General features: G+C 39.0%; 1 protein-coding gene across 1 annotated transcript; it reads left to right on the forward strand.

Annotated features, from left to right (window-relative positions):
• The first annotated feature begins 11,600 nt into the window (after positions 1 to 11,600).
• LOC143367777 (chymotrypsin inhibitor-like) lies at positions 11,601 to 15,390 on the forward strand. The gene is made up of 3 exons (XM_076809922.1): positions 11,601 to 11,872; positions 13,685 to 13,851; positions 13,938 to 15,390. The coding sequence occupies exons 1-3, from the start codon at positions 11,818 to 11,820 to the stop codon at positions 14,031 to 14,033; spliced, it is 318 nt and encodes a 105-aa protein (XP_076666037.1). The 5' UTR covers positions 11,601 to 11,817; the 3' UTR covers positions 14,034 to 15,390.
• Positions 15,391 to 19,459: the final 4,069 nt, after the last annotated feature.

Genomic DNA, 19,459 nt, shown 5'->3' on the forward strand with positions numbered 1-19,459 from the left:
CCCCACTAAAACACATTTCTGTACGCGTGCAGGTATGCGAATTTGTTTGCGGCCACGTCTAATTTCGTGTGTAATGCTGTTACAATTCATGCGCATACTTGCCTTGTGCAATTTCATGCATGTGCAACTTTACGCGTATAAATGCATCGCTTTACGCCGGCGTTTGATTGTTTCGCACAGCTACGGAGTAACGGACGTACACGTGTAAATTATAAATCTGGGACCTGGCGAGAGGAAAAGGTGGCTGGAGTTCGAGAGGGGTCGGTGGAAAGTGAACGAGAGCGGCGCACAGTTTCGTTAACAATTACGGCTACGAGTATCCACCCACCAACGCTCCGCCGTCAACGCCCATTTAATTAATAGTTACCAAGCGCTGCTCTACTGCTTATAGAACTTTACTTGTGATCTTCAGCCTAGCGGTTAATTAGCGAATTATGTGAATTTATGCGGTATTTGCATTTACGTAACGCGCGGACGACTTATATCTCAACAAGAAATATGTTATAAAAATTGTTCATCTTGCGTAGGGGAGACCGGGGGTAGATGTTGCAGGGGCAGGTTGTTAACCATTTGCCTGCGAAAGGCGTAGGTATATACACGCTGTTACAGTTCCATCAATATATACGCTGCCAATTCTATCAATATACTGTGGGGTCAGGAACCCCCACCACCATAAGAGACGGACACGGATGACTAAGACCGGGGAGTCGGCGGTAGCTTTCTTTTTGTAAATGTGTTTATTTTGCCATAAAATACATAACAATTATATAGATGTTTACAGGGTATAAACACAGCCGAAATTGGCACCTCGTTACATTATAAACTTATGCTAAGCAGCAGACTCGTTCGAGTACTCGTGCCTAAGCAATAATAGGAACTTTTTATATATCGCTAGTTTTTACTTTAAATTGCATTTACAATATTTTAATGATAAATTGTAAATTACTAATGTGTGCTCCTGAAAAAAAGTAAAAACCCAGAAAGAAGACCCAAAAAGAAGCCAGAAATAAAGATTTTAAAAATTATAGAAAAAATTGTAGTTAAAAATATTCTATCCTCCCAATGGCCCACCTTCTCCCACATCTGAATACGTAAGCGCGCGCTTTTGTTTTAATATTCCAACGCGTGTTTATATTCGAGAGATACGGGATTGGTGTCAAATTTGACCTGAGGACGAAGCAGGGCGGCATCACATGCATACCTGTGAAGTGCTTCCAAGTGCCACATTTTGTGTGTGTGGGTGACGAGTGTCTAAAGTGTCGACGGAGTTGCAGCTTTCGACTGCGTAGGGCAAAACATTGATCGAGGATAAGTCGTTTATGATTGTAAGAGCAAAAACTACATGAATTACAGAGGGAAAGCAAATGTGTAGAGAGAAGTGTCAATTAATTTAAACAGAACAGGTGCGGAATTTTTGCGGCAATAGGTCGCAGTGCGACTGGTCGCTAGACTCCCGGGAGCAGTCTAGCGACCGGTGGTCGCAGTGCCCAGCCTGCGACTAGGTATAGTGGGAAACAGACCCTCATCGCATTGTGTTGTCTCTCGAGTAACCTAGGCTGGTACTCAAACAGACTCGCGTCAGGTTCCTACGTCTGGCGTAAACCCGACGGTCGCAGTCGCTTGTAGGAGAACAGATACATGCCTTCCCATTGCACCAGTGTACTGCGACCAATCGCAGCGACCAATCGCGGGTAGGAGATCCCGCCTTAAGGCGACTTTTGCAGACGACCTGCTTATCTACGTAAAAGACAACAAATCATCGAATATCAAAATAGAACTTCAAGAACTTTTCAGCAAAATTCAAAACTATCTCCACACTTGGAAACTAAAAATAAACTTAAATAAATGCGAATTCATCCTATTCAGATCTTACATCTCGAAAATATCAGGCGCAAACAAAAATGTCAGAATCCACTCCAAAAAATTCTGCATTCATGACTCCTACAATACTATACGAAAGGCGGATATACGATATACTCGGTAATTATTTACTTTAGCGATTCCCCTAACCGCTTTTGATGAAATTTGGATATGTTGGTAAAACTCCATATTTTGAAAAACTTCTTCCGGTACATGTTACCGTCGCTTGGCCTTAGTTTCCGAGATATTTGCGTAAAACTTCTGTTGATTTATTTCGACACAACACATTCCACTTTCCAACTTGTCCCGGATATTAGTATAGGTTGGGGTTAGATCAGCGTGTGGGGCGCGTGCCCGCTCGCGGGCGCGTAAAACGTGGTAGCAAATCAATGTAAGTTTGGATATTTCAACCATAAAATTGCGGGATGCCCGTCAACCCTGACTCTGTTCGGCGGCGCCGGCGCTGCCGGATATTAGGATGCCTCTGTTTCTAAAACATATTTTTTTCTAGGAAGAGGGTGCTTTCGAGAGCACCTATTGGATGTGTGGGGGCTCCCATCAACACCCCGACTCACATCGGTTCGACCCCACGCTTTACGCGCCCGCGGGCGGGCACGCGCCCCCCGCGCTGGTCTAGCCCCAACCAATACTAATACCCGAGACAAGTTGAAAAGTGGAATGCGTTGTGTCGGAATAAGTTAACCGAAGTTTTTCGCAAATATCTCGGAAACTAAGGTCGAGCGGCGGTAACATGTATAGGAAAAAGTTGTTCAGAATCGTGTCCCCGAGAACATATCCAAATTTCATCAAAATCGGTGAAGAATCGCTAAAGTAAATAATTACCAGGATAGGGTATAAAACTGGTAGGGGTGAGTTTGGAGGGATTTGTGGTGGGGGAAGTGGACTTGAGCAGCTATAGTCTTTGCCTCGACTTCATCGTAAGGATAAAAAATTCAATTTTTAGTGGTATTCCTATGCTTATATAGTCGTAAAAGTGACATTTCATACTTATTTGATAATCGAAGATTTTGTTATTTTCTGTTACAATTTATGAGTTTGTAATATACTTTTATTGAAGGGAAATAAACACGCTTTCTATTGATGTACTTGTTTTTTAAATACCTATAATGACATTGTCACAAATGGACGCCAAACAAAATTGTTCCTTTTATAGCACCTCTCCCCTACGTATACCTATGTACATACGCACATGTTATAAAACTAAGGAGAAGGAGAAGTCGAATCAATAAATAAATCGTAACCAGCAATATCGGTTCATCGAAATTAACATCTTTTGTAATGTTGCATCTATGGAGGAAGAATGTTACTAGCAATTTGTTCGTATGATTACAAGAGAAGTTTCCCATAGTGCTATGGCACCGGGACAACTGAGCCGTATATGTATGTACCTGCTGTTTTCATCGTGATAACGTATACGAGTCGGGGGCTCGAATGGTAGGGGGGTAGGACAGCATACGGCGTCCGCTACCACGAGAGAGATGAATTATCGCACCCGGTAACCGAGTCGAAAGTTCTCAATTCCCATTAAGCGAGGCAGCCGGCCAGAAACCGATAGGTTAGTTGGTGAACCTGCTGAGAATCCCCGGCGCTCAGACCACCAGCCGTTCGGTGACTACACATCAGTCCGATGGGGAACATCGACAAGCAGGCGCCAAAAGGATACTGCTCACCTCCCATTACTTAAATCGCTTGTACAACTAATAACAAGAATAGCCTGATAGAACGTGGTACTTTTCTTCTGTTCTGGGCCATTTGTCCACCGTGGCGAGATCCACTCTTCGTTGTATAGGTACCTATATCCTATTTCCCTAGTAGGGGTATGAGGCATCGCCCTCTCTATATCGATAATTGCATTGACAGAATGTGTATGCTCGCAAATAGACACTGCCATAATATTGATATCTTTGCTATTTCCGTATCTACGTTCAGAAACTCAGTTTTGTGTATAATGGATGATTAATTCGCAATATTTATACTGTATTGTAATATCTGTTCAACTTATTACATCTCTTCCTGTTGTTTTCTTTGTTATTTGTTATTTCAATTGTAATTTTGCCTTATTTGTCCGCTCTCTATCCATGTTCTTCCTGTTATCATAATGTGCCAAAGGGCAAATATTTTAGAAAAGTTCTCAATCTTGTTTCAAATCGATGCTTTATATTTCTACTTGTCACCCACATCTTACGTTTCATGATTTTATAGCAAATTTTCTTGGTTGTCGATATAGAAAGTAATTATATATTATATTTTATTAAAAATCAAACTTAGGTAATTAAAAAATTTAAAAGTTAACTTTCGTTTAAACTGTCATTTAGTTTATTTGGAAAATAAATTTATAATTGTCTGTATAAAATTTTACCATGAAGCTGATAATAATTACTATCTATATTAAAAAATTGTCCCAGATACAGCCTTTGTGATGACTTGTTCAATGTTCACAGTTACATATTCGCTCGCATAATTTATATTCGACTTCCAGAGGACTTAATGTTTAAACTAATATAATGCTCGTTATATAAGATGCAATTTTTGTTTACGTTTATCTAAAATGCAATTCTTTTTCCAATTTCGAATAAAGTTTTAACAATAACATATTTCGGAGAGGGGCATTCTTCTAAGGTGAAGTCGCGAATTAATTCATTTTAAAAATTTCTGATTGGAAGACGATATCGGTCTAGGTATATATCGCAACTAGCGAAATGCACCCGCGCTTCACTTCGTGCCTAAGAGATATTAATGACTCCATGAATACATATTTCACCCCTTTTCACCACCCCCTTAGGGGTTGATTAGAGCAAAATCATGAAATTGGTTTTTAGGCATTTATGTGGGTAAACTTGCGAAGTAAAAACCAAATTGATATATAATCGGGCCTAAGAGATTTGAGGAATCCATGAAAATATATTTCACCCCTTAGGGGTTGGTTAGAGAAAAATCCTGAAATTGGTTTTTAAACAGTTATGTGGGTAATCTTTGTGAGGAAGAAAAAGTTGATATCTAATCAGGTCTAAGAGATATTAGGGAGTCCGAGAAAATATATTTTACCTCCCTTCACCTCCCTGGGGATGGAATTTCCAAAAATCCTTCCTTAGTGGTGGGCTACGTCATGAAAAAAATGTACCTTCCAAATTTCACGTTCCTAGGTTAAACGGTTTGAGCTGGGCGTTGATGAGTCAGTCAGTCAATCAGGACTTCTTCTTTTTATATATATACTCCCATTCATTTAAGAAGGAACCCGTTTCGCGCATGTAGAATGAGCTCATTGGCTCCAAAAAAGCTTTGGTGGGGGTACAGCCAATGGTGGCTTCTCCCGGCACCAATGAGCGTCAACCTGCGCAGAACCGGTCTAAATTCGTCGGTCGACAGGTTCCTTCTTAAATGACAGGTAGTATATATATTATTTGGTTAGACATGTATCGTAATTCAAAAAGAAAACAACAGCCGCTTTCATTTATTAGGTCACCCTCTGGTGTGGGGTTGAAATCTTTGAGTGAATGCGTACGAAAATCCTGTGCGTGTCTCGTATCTGTCACCCAACCCACAAACTCATACTTATACAAACTTATGATACTTACAAGTAATAATTATGGGTGGAGTAAATTGTCTTCATCGTGTGCAGCTATGCACAGAAACATGACATTTTGACGACAGAATGTATCATATAGCATTATGAAACTTATTATTGTGCAATAACAACAGGTGTACAGTAAGGTATGATGCATACCGAAATGGAATGCCAAATGGTGTGGTGAATGGCATGGCAATGTAGAAATGTGGTTAAGTAGAATGTTCTTTTATTTGTACCTATACATTAGTTTCGCGTGCAGTAGCGCTACTGCCATGCTACACACCTTACCCTCCATCCCCCTTTTGTGTGAATCATGTCTAAAATTAATTAAATAAAAAACACAGAGCATGTATGTAGATATATATTATTAATTACATGTATCGTATTGTACACACTAGTTGACCCGATACCGGGTTTCACCCGGGAATTATTTATGGTGTTTCCAAAATAAAAAAGTATTAAAAGAATAGCCTATAATCTAATCTAGGACATAAGATATGTATATTCAAAATGTCATTGTAGTCCGTTCAGCCGCTTAGGCGTGAAAGGAGGACAAACAAACAGACAACATTTCACTTTTATATATTAGTAGGGATATAAGGATGATGGGATGATTGGGTCATGGCAAGGTTGTTCCTTCGATTTTTCACTCTAAAAAATGTGTCGAACACCGGTTACTCAGAACCCTGTATTCCAACAATACAGTTTCGATCACATACTGAATATTGAGCTTAGCCGGGGCTCCCCAGAGTATTCAGGCTTTCGATATATACCTCTGACCGAGTTTCTATCACAGAGCCACGTTGTAACTGATAATGGGTAATATACCACGAATGAATAACAGAGAGATCAACTGTGCTGGTTCTTTGTATTGGCTACACGTAGTTGACATATACAGGGTGTTCGATAACAGATAGAAAATGAAATGGGCAAGTCTGTGTGGCAAAATAAGGCGAAAGCCAAGGGCAACGATGTCGCGTTGGAGGCTTCGTTTTTCAGTTATTGATGTTCGAAAAATTCGTCAGAAACACTTGAAGCACGGCGGCGATTTAACGATCAGCGGGTCGCATTGCGTGGGTCAGTAGGGTCTCGTACAGTCGCCATAAAAAACAAACGCGCATGGGTAGCAGGCAGCGATCTTCTAGAAATGACTGCCGCAAACTGTTACGCAAAGGTGTTTCACGGAACAGTTACGAAGAACTGTTATAACGAACTGTTTGTGATTATACATATTTGTTTCGATTACGGCTTCGATATCGATTCTCATATCAGCTCTAGAACCATTATTTTGTCAGTTCTACTTCGGTTCCAAAACTGTTCTGGAATCGATTCTCGTATCAATATTACAGTAATTGAAATCGCTAAATATTACGGTTGCAGATTATTTTGTATATGCACAGCTTTTACAAATTCATCATGAAGAAACATAAAAACTCAAGCAATGTCTCCTTTAATATAAAAGCTATTTTTTAAACAGTTAAAGATAATCGACAAAGGATTCTTCTTCATGTCATAATATCAGTTCTTTCTGATTTTCCAATCATATGCGGCGTCAGTATTGTATCGCTTGCAACGGTGCTTCATCGCTGCAACAGATAGATTCAGAAATTAACCATAATATTGGGATTAATGTTTTCTCAAACGCGTGTACATGTATGTTTATAAGCTTGTTGTAAACACGCAGAAAAAATTTGGAGTTAAAATCACACATTTAAGACTGATTTATCCAAAAAGCTAAATTGAAAAGAAAACCAATTGGAAGTCTCTAAAACTTCATTTTTAATTTTTTAAATGAATCTCCATTTTTCGATATCTGAATGTGCATAATTATCATTGTGGTATTACACACATTTATTACGTCACCAAAATTTGTAAATATATTCTATTGTTAAAGAATAAATTAAGAAAGCTCATTTTACCCCGAGGCTCACTTTGCCCCGGTCTCCCATATAGCCGCATGGCGTAATGCAACATCAAAATTACTTGTATGTAAGCTTCGTGACAGGTGAGACCTAGTTTATGCACCGATTGGTGTCTACACCAGAAGTCATTTAAGAAGGAACCCGTTTCGCGCATGTAGAATGAGCTCATTGGCTCCGAAAAAGCATTGGTGGGGGTAGAGCCAATAGTGGCTTCTCCCGGCACCAATGAGCGTCAACCTGCGCAGAACTGGTCTAAACTCGTCGGTCGGCAGGTTCTTTCTTAAATGACAGGGAGTATAGAATCAAACTAATTTAATTTGTAAGTCATCTTCCCTTTGAAATACAAATCCAATGTTCCCCCAGCACTACAGCTAACTTCACCGCGGGTGTGTCAACGCACTGATACTACATAGCCTTTTGAATGGACCAAACAAAAGATAATCCGAAGGTGCGAGATCAGGACCTAGGCGGGGATGGAGTGTTTCAGTACCTCAAAATGCAGTTTTTGGAGAGTTTCAACGATTAGTACAGCAGAATGAGGGCAAACATTATTGTGCGGCAACGCAACGCCTTTAGAGAGCAATCCTCGACGTTTTGTCCGTATTGCAGGCTTTAGATTGTTACGGAGCATATCGTTGTAACGAATACTGTTTATTATCATGACTTTTTCCTGGCAATGTTCCAATATTGGTACTATCGAATCCCAAGATATCGTTATCATCACTTTTCCCACTGATGGCTCAGTTTTGGACTTTTTTAATTGGCAATCCACTTCGTTTCTATCCAATGCTCAGTTGTTTACTCTGTGGCTCGTAATTGTGGATCCACGTTTCATCTCCGATGATAATTCTTTGTGAAAAGAAATCACCTTCATTACTGTAACGATCCAAAAGCTTTGGTTGTGCTATTCCGAAAGTTCTTTAGGAGTCCATCTTGTTTACACACTTTACTGAAGTCAAGTTTATTGTTGATGACTTTAAAGGAATATGATTTGACTAAATTCCCTTATAGAAATCACACAGTAGTTCAGTTTTGTAGTCTTTATTTCAAAGTTAAATTGTGGACCAGATGTTAGCTCTAGTCAAGGTGTGGGCGAAGACTGATGTCTACCGGACGCACATTTTCCGGCAAGACACGCGGGACTAGAAAATACTTCCTAATTGGTTCACCCGACGCCGGTGTCAACCAATCGGTACCTTTCAGGCCCAAAATCGCGCCACCTATTTCGCGCGTCTTCGGCGCGCTTCCACCATAACGGGGGTGAGATTTTGCGGGAGAAATACTCCTGGCAATGCAGCGGGATTTCCCCCAGGCCGCCGAGGCGCGTGACGTGGCCGGTCGCAGGCCGCCCGGCCTCGCATCGTGGGCCTTTCGGAAACTCAGGTTTATGATACCCGCAATAACTATTGAGGCCGTAAACGAAAGTCTCGAAGGAAAACATGCTTTGTTCAAAATTCAATCACGAAAGGAACGGAAAGCGGCTTACTCAAAAATAGTTTTGCTGACGTGCGTGTCATAAACCATGCCGACCATTTGCACGCCAAATGAACATAGGTGGTCGTGGCGATGGCCGCTACAACTTCATACGCAGAACCATACGCATGTGACTTGCTACTTTATCAATAGCCACGTGTCTGTTCTTAGCCACCATGTAACACATCCAATCAGTGATGGATGTGGATGGACGTCCAGCTCCTTCTTCTTCTTGATACTTGTGCGACCATGTTTGAACTTGCCGATCCATTCATAGACACTGCTTTGCGGAAGTGCACTACTACCATACCGGGCTGCAAGTCGTCCATTTTCAGCTCCTGATACACCTTCAAACCACAAAAACCGGATTGCGGTTCGCTGTTCTTCCTTGGTACACACTAATAAATAATGGAGCGGAAGAAACAGAAAGACTGACATCTAACGATGCACGCACAACTCGCAGTATAGTCTCAGTAAAACCTTGTAGCCTTATTCCGGATAATTGTTTACCCTTGTGGGCATATCCAGCAGTAGTGACGTCTCCAATGCGGATTGCAAAAAGTAGGTGGAGCCATTGACTCTTTCTACTCCACAGCGCCAGTTCTGAGGATAGTGATGAATGTATTGCAGGATTGGTAGGCAATCTAGTGTTATTGGGGATAGCTATTGTGTACGTTTGAAAAAAATAAAAATTGTTTTCACATTTCTGCGCAACTTGATTGCAACAAAATATAGATGCTCAGAAAATTCTACTTGGGAATTCGAATAAGAACCGGAGCTACAGAACATTTCCCAGAACATCCTCAGTAGTTTGAGCACGCTATCTGTTAGGTTGAGCGATTCGGATTATAAATATCTGAACAAGTGTCGTTTGTACTGTTTTACTTTTAAACCATATTTATAATTTGACAGAAATATTTGGTCAAAAATTGGGTAGCCTGGTTCCCATTGACCGGATTTCCTGGGGCTTCGCTTTACAGCTTTTCATGAACAGAATTATCCTATTGGGAAATATTGTGAGAGCGCCATCTACTAAAGTAAGCTCTGTAAGCGGGTCAATCGCGTTACAGGACTGGTGTCACACAAGTATTGAAATATTGCAATAATGTTATTGTCATTAAATAGTCTGTTAAATTTTACAAAATCCATCATCAAACAATCGAAGTTCCCAATACTGCCAATAACAGGTGACAAATAACCCGATTAGACTGCTTTAATTTTCCCCACCAGATGGCGTAGCGGAAATAAGAAAATGCCAATATGTTGTATAAGAATCCATTTAAACAAAATTAAGTTCACCTGGAAATCTCCTCTATGTCTACATCTACAAAAAAAATTGTTCCTTACCAGATAATGTCTTCTTGCATACCAAAATATTTTTGTAAGCACAATTTTTTGGATGTCTTCAATTGTTTATGATATATTCCACCATTCTCAGATAACTCAGACACACTGTAGATACATAAATATTTTCATTATTTATATGCATTGAATACATCAGTTTCAATATTTAGCGTCAGAGTCAAATGCAGATTTAAAGCAGTGGCCACGTAAATTTGCTATTCCCTTTCCATCACTAGTCATGGCATCACGACAGCATATGTATGGTATTTGGTATACGCAGAGTGCTTGCTTTAGTATTCACGTGTATTCTCTGTAGTGTCTAATTCAATATCGTGAATATAATTCATGCAACTGAGCTTGGAGGAATACTTACAACTGTAGTTATAAAGTCATTGTAAATATACAATGTAAATTCGCAAGCTTGTGTTTGCAATATTTCCCTGTATTTACTCGTGTTAGATATTTTACTTCCACTATGAGATATTTAGAATATGTCAATAATGTAACAGTATGTTTGAGTACATAGTGTGCATACACACATGCCAACAACTTTGTGAAGATAAAAATATAAGAATGAACATATTTCGTCAATGCAACTATTCATTGCTAGACAGTGAATAAAAACTAAGCAATTCCATATTAGCAAAATCAATTGCTTAAAAAGGAATTGCTTATTTTCATAATCCATCCGTTTACTACTTCCATAGATATTATTTATTGAAAAAAAGTTAGCACTTACCTTCAAACAGCTGTAAAATCGACATTTTTCAAAATTGTCAAAAATCCTTCGAGATATGTTTATATATCCCTACAGACTACAACATATTCAAATTTCAGCCACATCCGAAATGTTTCTCCAAAAAGTATCCGATTTCGCGTGGAATGACCCAATTAAATATATAATGCTCTAAATATTTCTAATATCCGTATTTCTGCTCATGAAAAATAGCAATGTATGTATTGACCCAAGCTCGTGCAACACTCGCGTAAATGTTTAAATAATTTAGAATTATTCTGTTGCAACTATAGTACAAACGTAACGCATATAACAATAAGAAAAATACGAAATGATCAGAAATGGGGACATGAGCAGAAATTGGGACATTCTCGTTATCCGTTGCGCGCCCACGTTGACATTGGCTTTCGAGGTCCCCCTCGGCGCGGTACTGTAAACATCATGGAGGTCGGGCTCTTTAATCACCTAACTGGCCCTCGCTGGGCTATAACCATAAACCCGCTATCAACTGGACATTTTCATATTTGCTACCTTGAAAAAAAAACGCAATTGTAATTTCAGCTTGAACAAGAGAATAGTTTACCTAGCGGTGTGCGCGCGCGTGTGTGTTCCTATTTGCAACTGTGTTGCTCGGTTAGCAATAATATTAAAAACGAAGTACTCCATTATTATGATAAGCTTTCCAACCTTGGAGTTAACCATTTCACCGAAGAACAGTGTCCTTCGCAGGCCTCTGATTAAATGGCACGTCAATAAAGAAAATAATATGATGTATACATGAAATTTGCACGATGCGAGAAGTATAAAGACCGAGGGAAAAGGAAGCTTCGACACTACAAGTGAAAGTAAGTTTGAAACTACTGAAACGGAGCAACGGCATCGAAAAGTCGATCATGCCTCGATATATAGTCGTAGCAGTCCTGTTCGTCGTCGCGGTGGCCCCCGCTTGTAAGTTTGTACATAACTATTCAGCTATTGTTTGGCAGAAATACATGTTTTTACACTACGTGCAAAGTAACACTTGATTTTTATGCATTATTAAGGATCTTGCAACAAGAGGGGTGCAACTCCATCTTTACTAATTTCGTGTAAATTAGAAAAAATTGTTTATACAATTATTGCTTTGACTTAACATTAAAAAGAGAGCGCTAATCGAAAAATATACCTTTTCACACAGTAAGTAATAGTTATTGAGTTGATAAGTTTTTATTTCTATTATGGGCGAATTTTTCAAATCTGGAGACTCACTTGCACCAAAGTGTACAAAAAACGGTTGCTTCTTGATAACTATGCATAATAAAGAACACAGTTTATATTGCTTTATTAATCAAATATGAAAAAAATTGATTTTCGATCTTCAATTCTTGGGCCTGCTCGTCATCATTGTCTGTGGAAATATCCTCATTCTCATTGTCAGTCAACACACATTTGAGAGCTTTTTTATAAGGCTATTTATAAGGTGGGACATAGTTGCGCATTAGGGCGGAGCGGAAAATTTAAATTTGAATTTTTAGTTGGCCGGGGTGCGGGATAGTTGTGTTTTGATTATCCAAACACAAGTGTAAAAAAATTTTGGAAAAATATTCATGTCTGCAGGTTTCTTTTCCTCCTAAAAATGATTATATAATCATACTATATAGGCGAAAATTTAAATTTGAATTTTCAGTTGGCCCGGGTGCGGAATAGTTGCTTTTGATTAACCAAACACAACTGATAACAAAATTAGAATTAGAGATTAATCATATAATAATATAATCATATAATCATATAATCATATAATCATATAATCGTATAATCATATACTCATATAATCATATAATCATATAATCATATAATCATATAATCATATAATCATATAATCATATAATCATATAATCATATAATCATATAATCATATAATCATATAATCATATAATCATGTAATCATATACTCATATAATCATATAATCATATAATCATATAATCATATAATCATATAATCATATAATCATATAATCATATAATCATATAATCATATAATCATATAATCATATAATCATATAATCATATAATCATATAATCATATAATCATATAATCATATAATCATATAATCATATAATCATATAATCATATAATCATATAATCATATAATCATATAATCATATAATCATATAATCATATAATCATATAATCATATAATCATATAATCATATAATCATATAATCATATAATCATATAATCATATAATCATATAATCATATAATCATATAATCATATAATCATATAATCATATAATCATATAATCATATAATCATATAATCATATAATCATATAATCATATAATCATATAATCATATAATCATATAATCATTTGTAGGAGAAAAAGGAACCTACAGAGATGAATATTTTTCCAACAAATTTTACATTTGTGTTTGGTTAATCAAAAGACAACTATCCCGCACCCAGGCCAACTGAAAATTCAAATTTAAATTTTCGTCTATATAGTATCGCTCCGCCTTATTGCGCATTCGTATTGCACAAAACTGTAATTTGCAATAAGGCGCTCACCTCTTATCGGATTTGCATGGAACGCGCACCAAACGATGTAGAATTTTTTACGTATACTACAAGTCATAACTCAAAAACTGTCAAAAATGGAGCTGCATCTCTCTTGCTGAAAGGTCCTCAATTGTATTATGCACGGTCCAACTTGGTTCCAAAAACTTAACACGTGCATCATCAACCTTTGGTAACAATCAAACCCGTAATTATGATTCAAGTCAGCCGTCATCGCAGAGTTTGTATCAGTTGGAGGGATGCAACCGATCCATGCCCAGTGAACGAAACGATGTCACTCTGTGGAAGACTGTGCGAACCTACATGCGAGAGCACAAAAGCTACAAGCGTAACACCCTTATGGAGTATTATTGAAAGGTGCCCACCTATCGTAAGTGTTCGAAACGATCGTCAATTATCACCTACTCAGATTTCTTTGCAAGACTAATTGGTTCCATACTCGTGGGTCGATTATAGGAATGTACACAAGAAACAATGGGATGCAGATGCGAAGAGGATTTCGTCCGAAACGAGCAGGGTATGTGCGTCGACTCTGATGATTGCCCAGAGTAGTGCCCCAATAAAGTCTACCTACGAATTCTGAGTTATCCAAACCTCATAGGATCCTATGCTGGTTAGTTGTAGTGTAAAATACCAGTAATAAACATGATGGTTTAGGTGCAGATCCAAGTTTGTTTATTTATAAGATACAGAAGGAGAAAAGTATATACTTAATCCTGTTGCGTGGCTATTTGGAGGGATGCACTTGAATTTGTGTTCCTTCGGTTCAGCTGCACAAATTACTATAATGTTAAGCACACGCGAGAGGGTCAGCTAAAATAAAACCCTCAAAATAGGTTTAATCTGAGAAGTGGTATAGCATCGTTCTTCCAAGAGAATAACTCGAGGTGTGAGAAACTGCTGGATATAATACCTTTCGCGTGTCAACGCTCTGCATCGTGGCACAGGATGTTAAAAAGTAATCATATATCCAGCATTACATTTATGCACTTCTTTCCCAAGTTAATAGTGAGAATACTCGTTTTCTATGGTCTAATTAAAGTGAGGTGTACATTTGTTTGAAAAAATCTACTGTTTTGAATTCAGCACTTCATTGCGAAACAAACATTTCTTTTGCATGGACTCGATATTTATAATTTTTAACCGACTTCAAAAGGAGGAGGTTCTCCATTCGTCACGTATATATCACTATGTACGTATGTTCGCGCATAACTTTGTAACGCGTGGGCCGATTTGGATGTTTCTTTCATTGTCATATGGAGTATGTTCCCCAACTGGCTCCATGATAAATGCTTCTTAACCGACTTCAAACATAGGTAACTAAAAATTAAAAAATAATATACTTAAAAAAAAAAGTAAAAAAACGACTTCAAAGGTGCGTTAAAAAGAATAAATTTTTTTTAAATCGGTGCTAAAATAGAACCAAAATTCCCTTCCAAAGCTGCTGGCACAGTGGTCCGGAAGCAGTCCGAAGAAACTCCCCGCGTGCTGCCATTTACGTCGCGGTAATCTTGGATGGAGATAGACTTCGCAGTCTCTGCTAAGCCGAGCGTGTCACCGGGAGGGTTGAGTCGCAGACAAACGAACTGACCGAAGACACAAATCGACTGTTTGAGGATTCACAGCAGACTGTTCGACACAGTGGCTCTCATCCACAGTTTCTGTCCTGAGAGAAGATCGGATCTAACTGTTACTTACCAAATTATGCATCTACTGATTCGGTAACGTGATCAGAGCGAAGCAGTCACATTGCCTTCAACGCGATTGATTCGAGGATTCCGCGCCCTACGCGAAACGTGACTTGGAGTCGCAGAACGATTACGTTGAATCGCCTCCACATAGAAAATAACGTGGCGAACGAACAATGAACATGGAGCAATTGAAGGGTCGAATCATGGCCGTCTGTAGTACAGGCCGGACACTGCGATGTTGCAACACCGCATTTCGAACAAAAAAATTCAAATAGGAGTGATGACAGCGTTGCCAAATTCACTATGTTCCGGCCTGTACTACAGACGGCCATGGTCGAATGCAATGAGGGGACTAGCGCTCGAAAATGGGAAAAATTATTGTACAAACGCTAAGAAAGATTGTAAAATTAACTTTTGTTAAACTGAATTTTAAAAAATATAGTGTTGTAAAGCTCGTCACGACACATATTTTTTCTATTTACAGTTTGTTTATCCAATCATTACTATTCCAACTAAAAATTATAAACAAAAAATGTTTCATCGTCCAAAATTATTATTTCTTTAAACATAAATTGCGATAACTTTAGTAAATGTGAACGGATCGTTATGACACTTAAAACATAATTTCAGAAAACTCTAGCGAAGCCGTAAAATGTACGCATAATACCCTTATGTTAAAAATGTAATGATATTTAATTAAAAAGTAATACTGAACATAACCCGTGTTTCAATTAAAAGAGTGTTGTTTCGGCGCACTAGTTCGGTCCTTTGAATATTTAAACAAAAACTAATTGCAATTTTGAAACATTTTTTTAACAGTTTCCAACGTTTCGGTCAATAATTCTGACCATTTTCAAGGAAAGTTAAAATTTATTTTTTAAAAAGTGTCTCTCTCAAAGGTACCATTTCAATTTACATTTTACAAACGATATGTGGACGATATTATTGCTTGTCTTAGACCAGAGGATCTGCAAACATTGTTGGATACTTTCAACAGTTTTCATGAAAGACTCCAATTCACTTTTGAGATTGAAAGGGATTGTCGTCTAAGCTTTCTTGACACAATAGTTATTAGATGAAATAATAGATTCAACACCGATTGGTACCATAAACCTAGTTGGTCTGGTAGATATATTAACTTCTTTTCTGCCCATCCCATACAACATAAAGTAGGATTGGTAAAGGTATTAATAGATCGTGCCATCTTACTTTCTGATCCTGAATTTCGACCGGATAATTTACGTCTGATAAAAGATACGTTAAAACGCAACGGTTACCCCTGTATGATGGTCTCTGCGATTATTCGGGAACGCGTTTTTGAAATTTATGTTTCAACTATAATAAGACAATACTGTTCAGTTTAGGGCTCCTTGATCAAACCCTCCTCCCCCCGCCTCTGCCACATTTTTTATTCAGACAGACTAGAAACTTATCGCACCATTTGTTGCTCGAAATGACAAATGAACTACTGAAGTTCTCAAGTTATGTATCCAAATTTCATTGTTTCAAGAACTCATTGGTATCAGTTTCATGTAGATGTAATGGCAAATAAAACCCTTGAAAATTTTAGTAGAGCTAGACTTATTCTGAGCGCCAAGCTTTATTGCTCTCGGTTCTCGGGCACCCGGTGAGCATTATTCTGTCTCGCCCACTCTAGAATCGGTTTTCCACGTCGAACGATTCGGCTGTGAAACCCAATCAACCGTTAAAAAATTCGCTATCTCACCCCGCTTACAAACTCGCGTCCGGTACCGAACATGCGAGCTCAACCGGGCAGTGCATTGACATGAACGATATAATTATGTAGTATATAACCAAATATATTGCTGTATATTAGAAAGACAAGTAAATGTAAATGTGCTGGTGATACTCTGGCGCAAATTTGGGCATTACCTAAATAAAAAAATTATTTAAATAACGGATCAAATAAAAGTTACTTTAACTTTAGATTATTTGACGAATAAAGTTAATTTTTTTAATCGACGAGTAAATGTAATTTTTGTATTCGTCGAGTGTTTCAACTCCGCGCGCGCTAGGCCTCTATCCAGCGAAGGCCAGTTCGAGCCATTTGGGAGCCCGGGCTTCCTGATGTTTACCATAGCCGCGCGGAAGGGGAGCTCGAAAGACAATAATAACGTGGGCGCGCCACGGCTAGGGAAAACTGTAAGAGTGCAAGTAAAGTCGTTTTCAGATATAATGGCCGGTGAGTTTCGCGAGGGGTATTCTCCCACCACACCGCTTGCCTGCCTCGGTGCTCCTTTTCTCAACGTTCTCACTCTCTCTCGGGCTAGGCCTGCTCGTCGCTCAGTGGGGATTCGGTGCCCGTGAGGTATAGTGCCACTACGAGCTATAGTGACTCTGATCTATCTCTATACTGAGATAGTAGGTGTGACGTCACTCAGCGGGGTTTAGGCTCCTGCTGGGTATGGGCCGCTAAACGTAGCCCCCTACTACCTCTTGCAGGAATGTGTTTAGGGAGGATCAGGACAAAACCGGGGTCCTATAGATAAGTGTTACAACTTCGATTTTAATACAATAAAACAGAAATTGAAGATACTGTTTATCATTGTTAAAAGACACCAATTAAGCTTTGCTACTGACTATTCAAAATTGTCTCATTATGAGCACGTATTAAATACAAATTCATTTCAGTAAGGTATATGTACTGCATTAGAACAGTAGCAATATAAATTATTTTATATTAATAACTTATTTTACCCTTTTGGGCCCAGGTTTAGCCCTGGTCTTTCCTAAACACAGTCCTGCACGAGATAGTAGGGGGGGGGGGCACGTTTCGCGGCCTGTACCCAGCAGGGTATCGGTTAAGGCCCCGCTGGGTACCTCACACCTAAGTCACTATAGCCCGTAGAGTCACTATACGTAACACGCAGCGAAACATCCCCACCACTTCCTCGTTTCTTTCTTGCTCTCGTTCCATCTCGCTCTCGCCTTCGCAGAACAAGAGCGAGACAGAAGTGGTGGGGATAGCGCCGAGCTCCTGACGTGTAGGCCAAACCGAGTTCTTAACGTAGAAATACATACATCAGAATAGGTGTGCGTTAGCTCCGAAAAAATTCAGGAGCTTTATTGGTCAAAAGATTGATTCTTTCTCGATAGCTTCATCTCGTATTGGTTTACGCTTAGCTTCCTAACGCACACAACTACTACGCTAAGAATAAACAGCCACACGGTTTCGTTCAGGCGGAGCCGAGCAGCGTTCCTGTTACCACACCATAATCTTCGGGGACCCAGCAACTTCAACTGCCAATCCACAATCGTCAGGTGGTGGTGGCTGATTTCTCCTCGCGCGCTGCTTGTGAAACCGAATTCACTGGACAATATATCTGAATAGGACTGTAGTAACGTGCGGTGCAGACTCGTACTCCTAGGCTGAAGTAACTGGTCCTCTTAGGAGCCCCAGTGGCAGCGATCACTGGGGTCCCCAAGATTCCCAGTCATTCAAGCCTATCGTACGGGTATGAGGCTGCACCGCACATTACTGCAGTTTTCCCTATCCGTGGCGCGCCCACGTTACCATTGGCTTTCGAGCTCCCCTTCCGCGCAGCTCTGGTAAACATCATGGAAGCCGGGCTCCCAAATGGCTCGAGCTGGCCTTCGCTGCTTTAGGGTAACGAAAAGTTATTTTCCTCACTATGCATGTCTATTTTATATCTAAACTGCTAGAATATGGATGCGTGTATTCGAAATGTCTTTCTTCATCATATATCCAAAATTTGTGTTAATATCTATCATATGTTTTGAGATATTTAACGTGTTACAATCGTCCCCATGTTACTATCGCCCCCGGTCTACCCTATCAGAACGTAAAAGTGCCGAATTTTATATATTAAAAATAAGTTTCCAGGTTTTGACCACGAAAATGAATATAGTTCTTCAATTGACATTTGCATTAATTTCGTCGAATTAAAGAACTTCATTTTTGAGGTTTTGGTCATAAAATCACAAACTTTCTCCACTGGCGCGCCAGTGTGTCAACACCCTGTAATATTAGTAACTTAACCCTTTAGTTATTTATCGCAACACTAAACACTGTTTTATTCAAAAGACTGACTTTTCAATATACGGAATAGTTATTCATTGCTAAAATCGAGTAAATCATTGAAACCAATTAAAGATGGTTGGACGTATTCACTGATAACTTTACAGGAGGGTATCCACTTGTTACGTATCCTCGTATCGTATCGCTGTTGCGTATCAGTGTGGACGAATAGCGTTGCACCGTCGCGTCTCAAAATTAGATCCCATGATTCGCTACAGCATACAGTG

Source organism: Andrena cerasifolii, chromosome 4 (assembly GCF_050908995.1).
Source record: "Andrena cerasifolii isolate SP2316 chromosome 4, iyAndCera1_principal, whole genome shotgun sequence".
Taxonomy (NCBI): domain Eukaryota; kingdom Metazoa; phylum Arthropoda; class Insecta; order Hymenoptera; family Andrenidae; genus Andrena; species Andrena cerasifolii.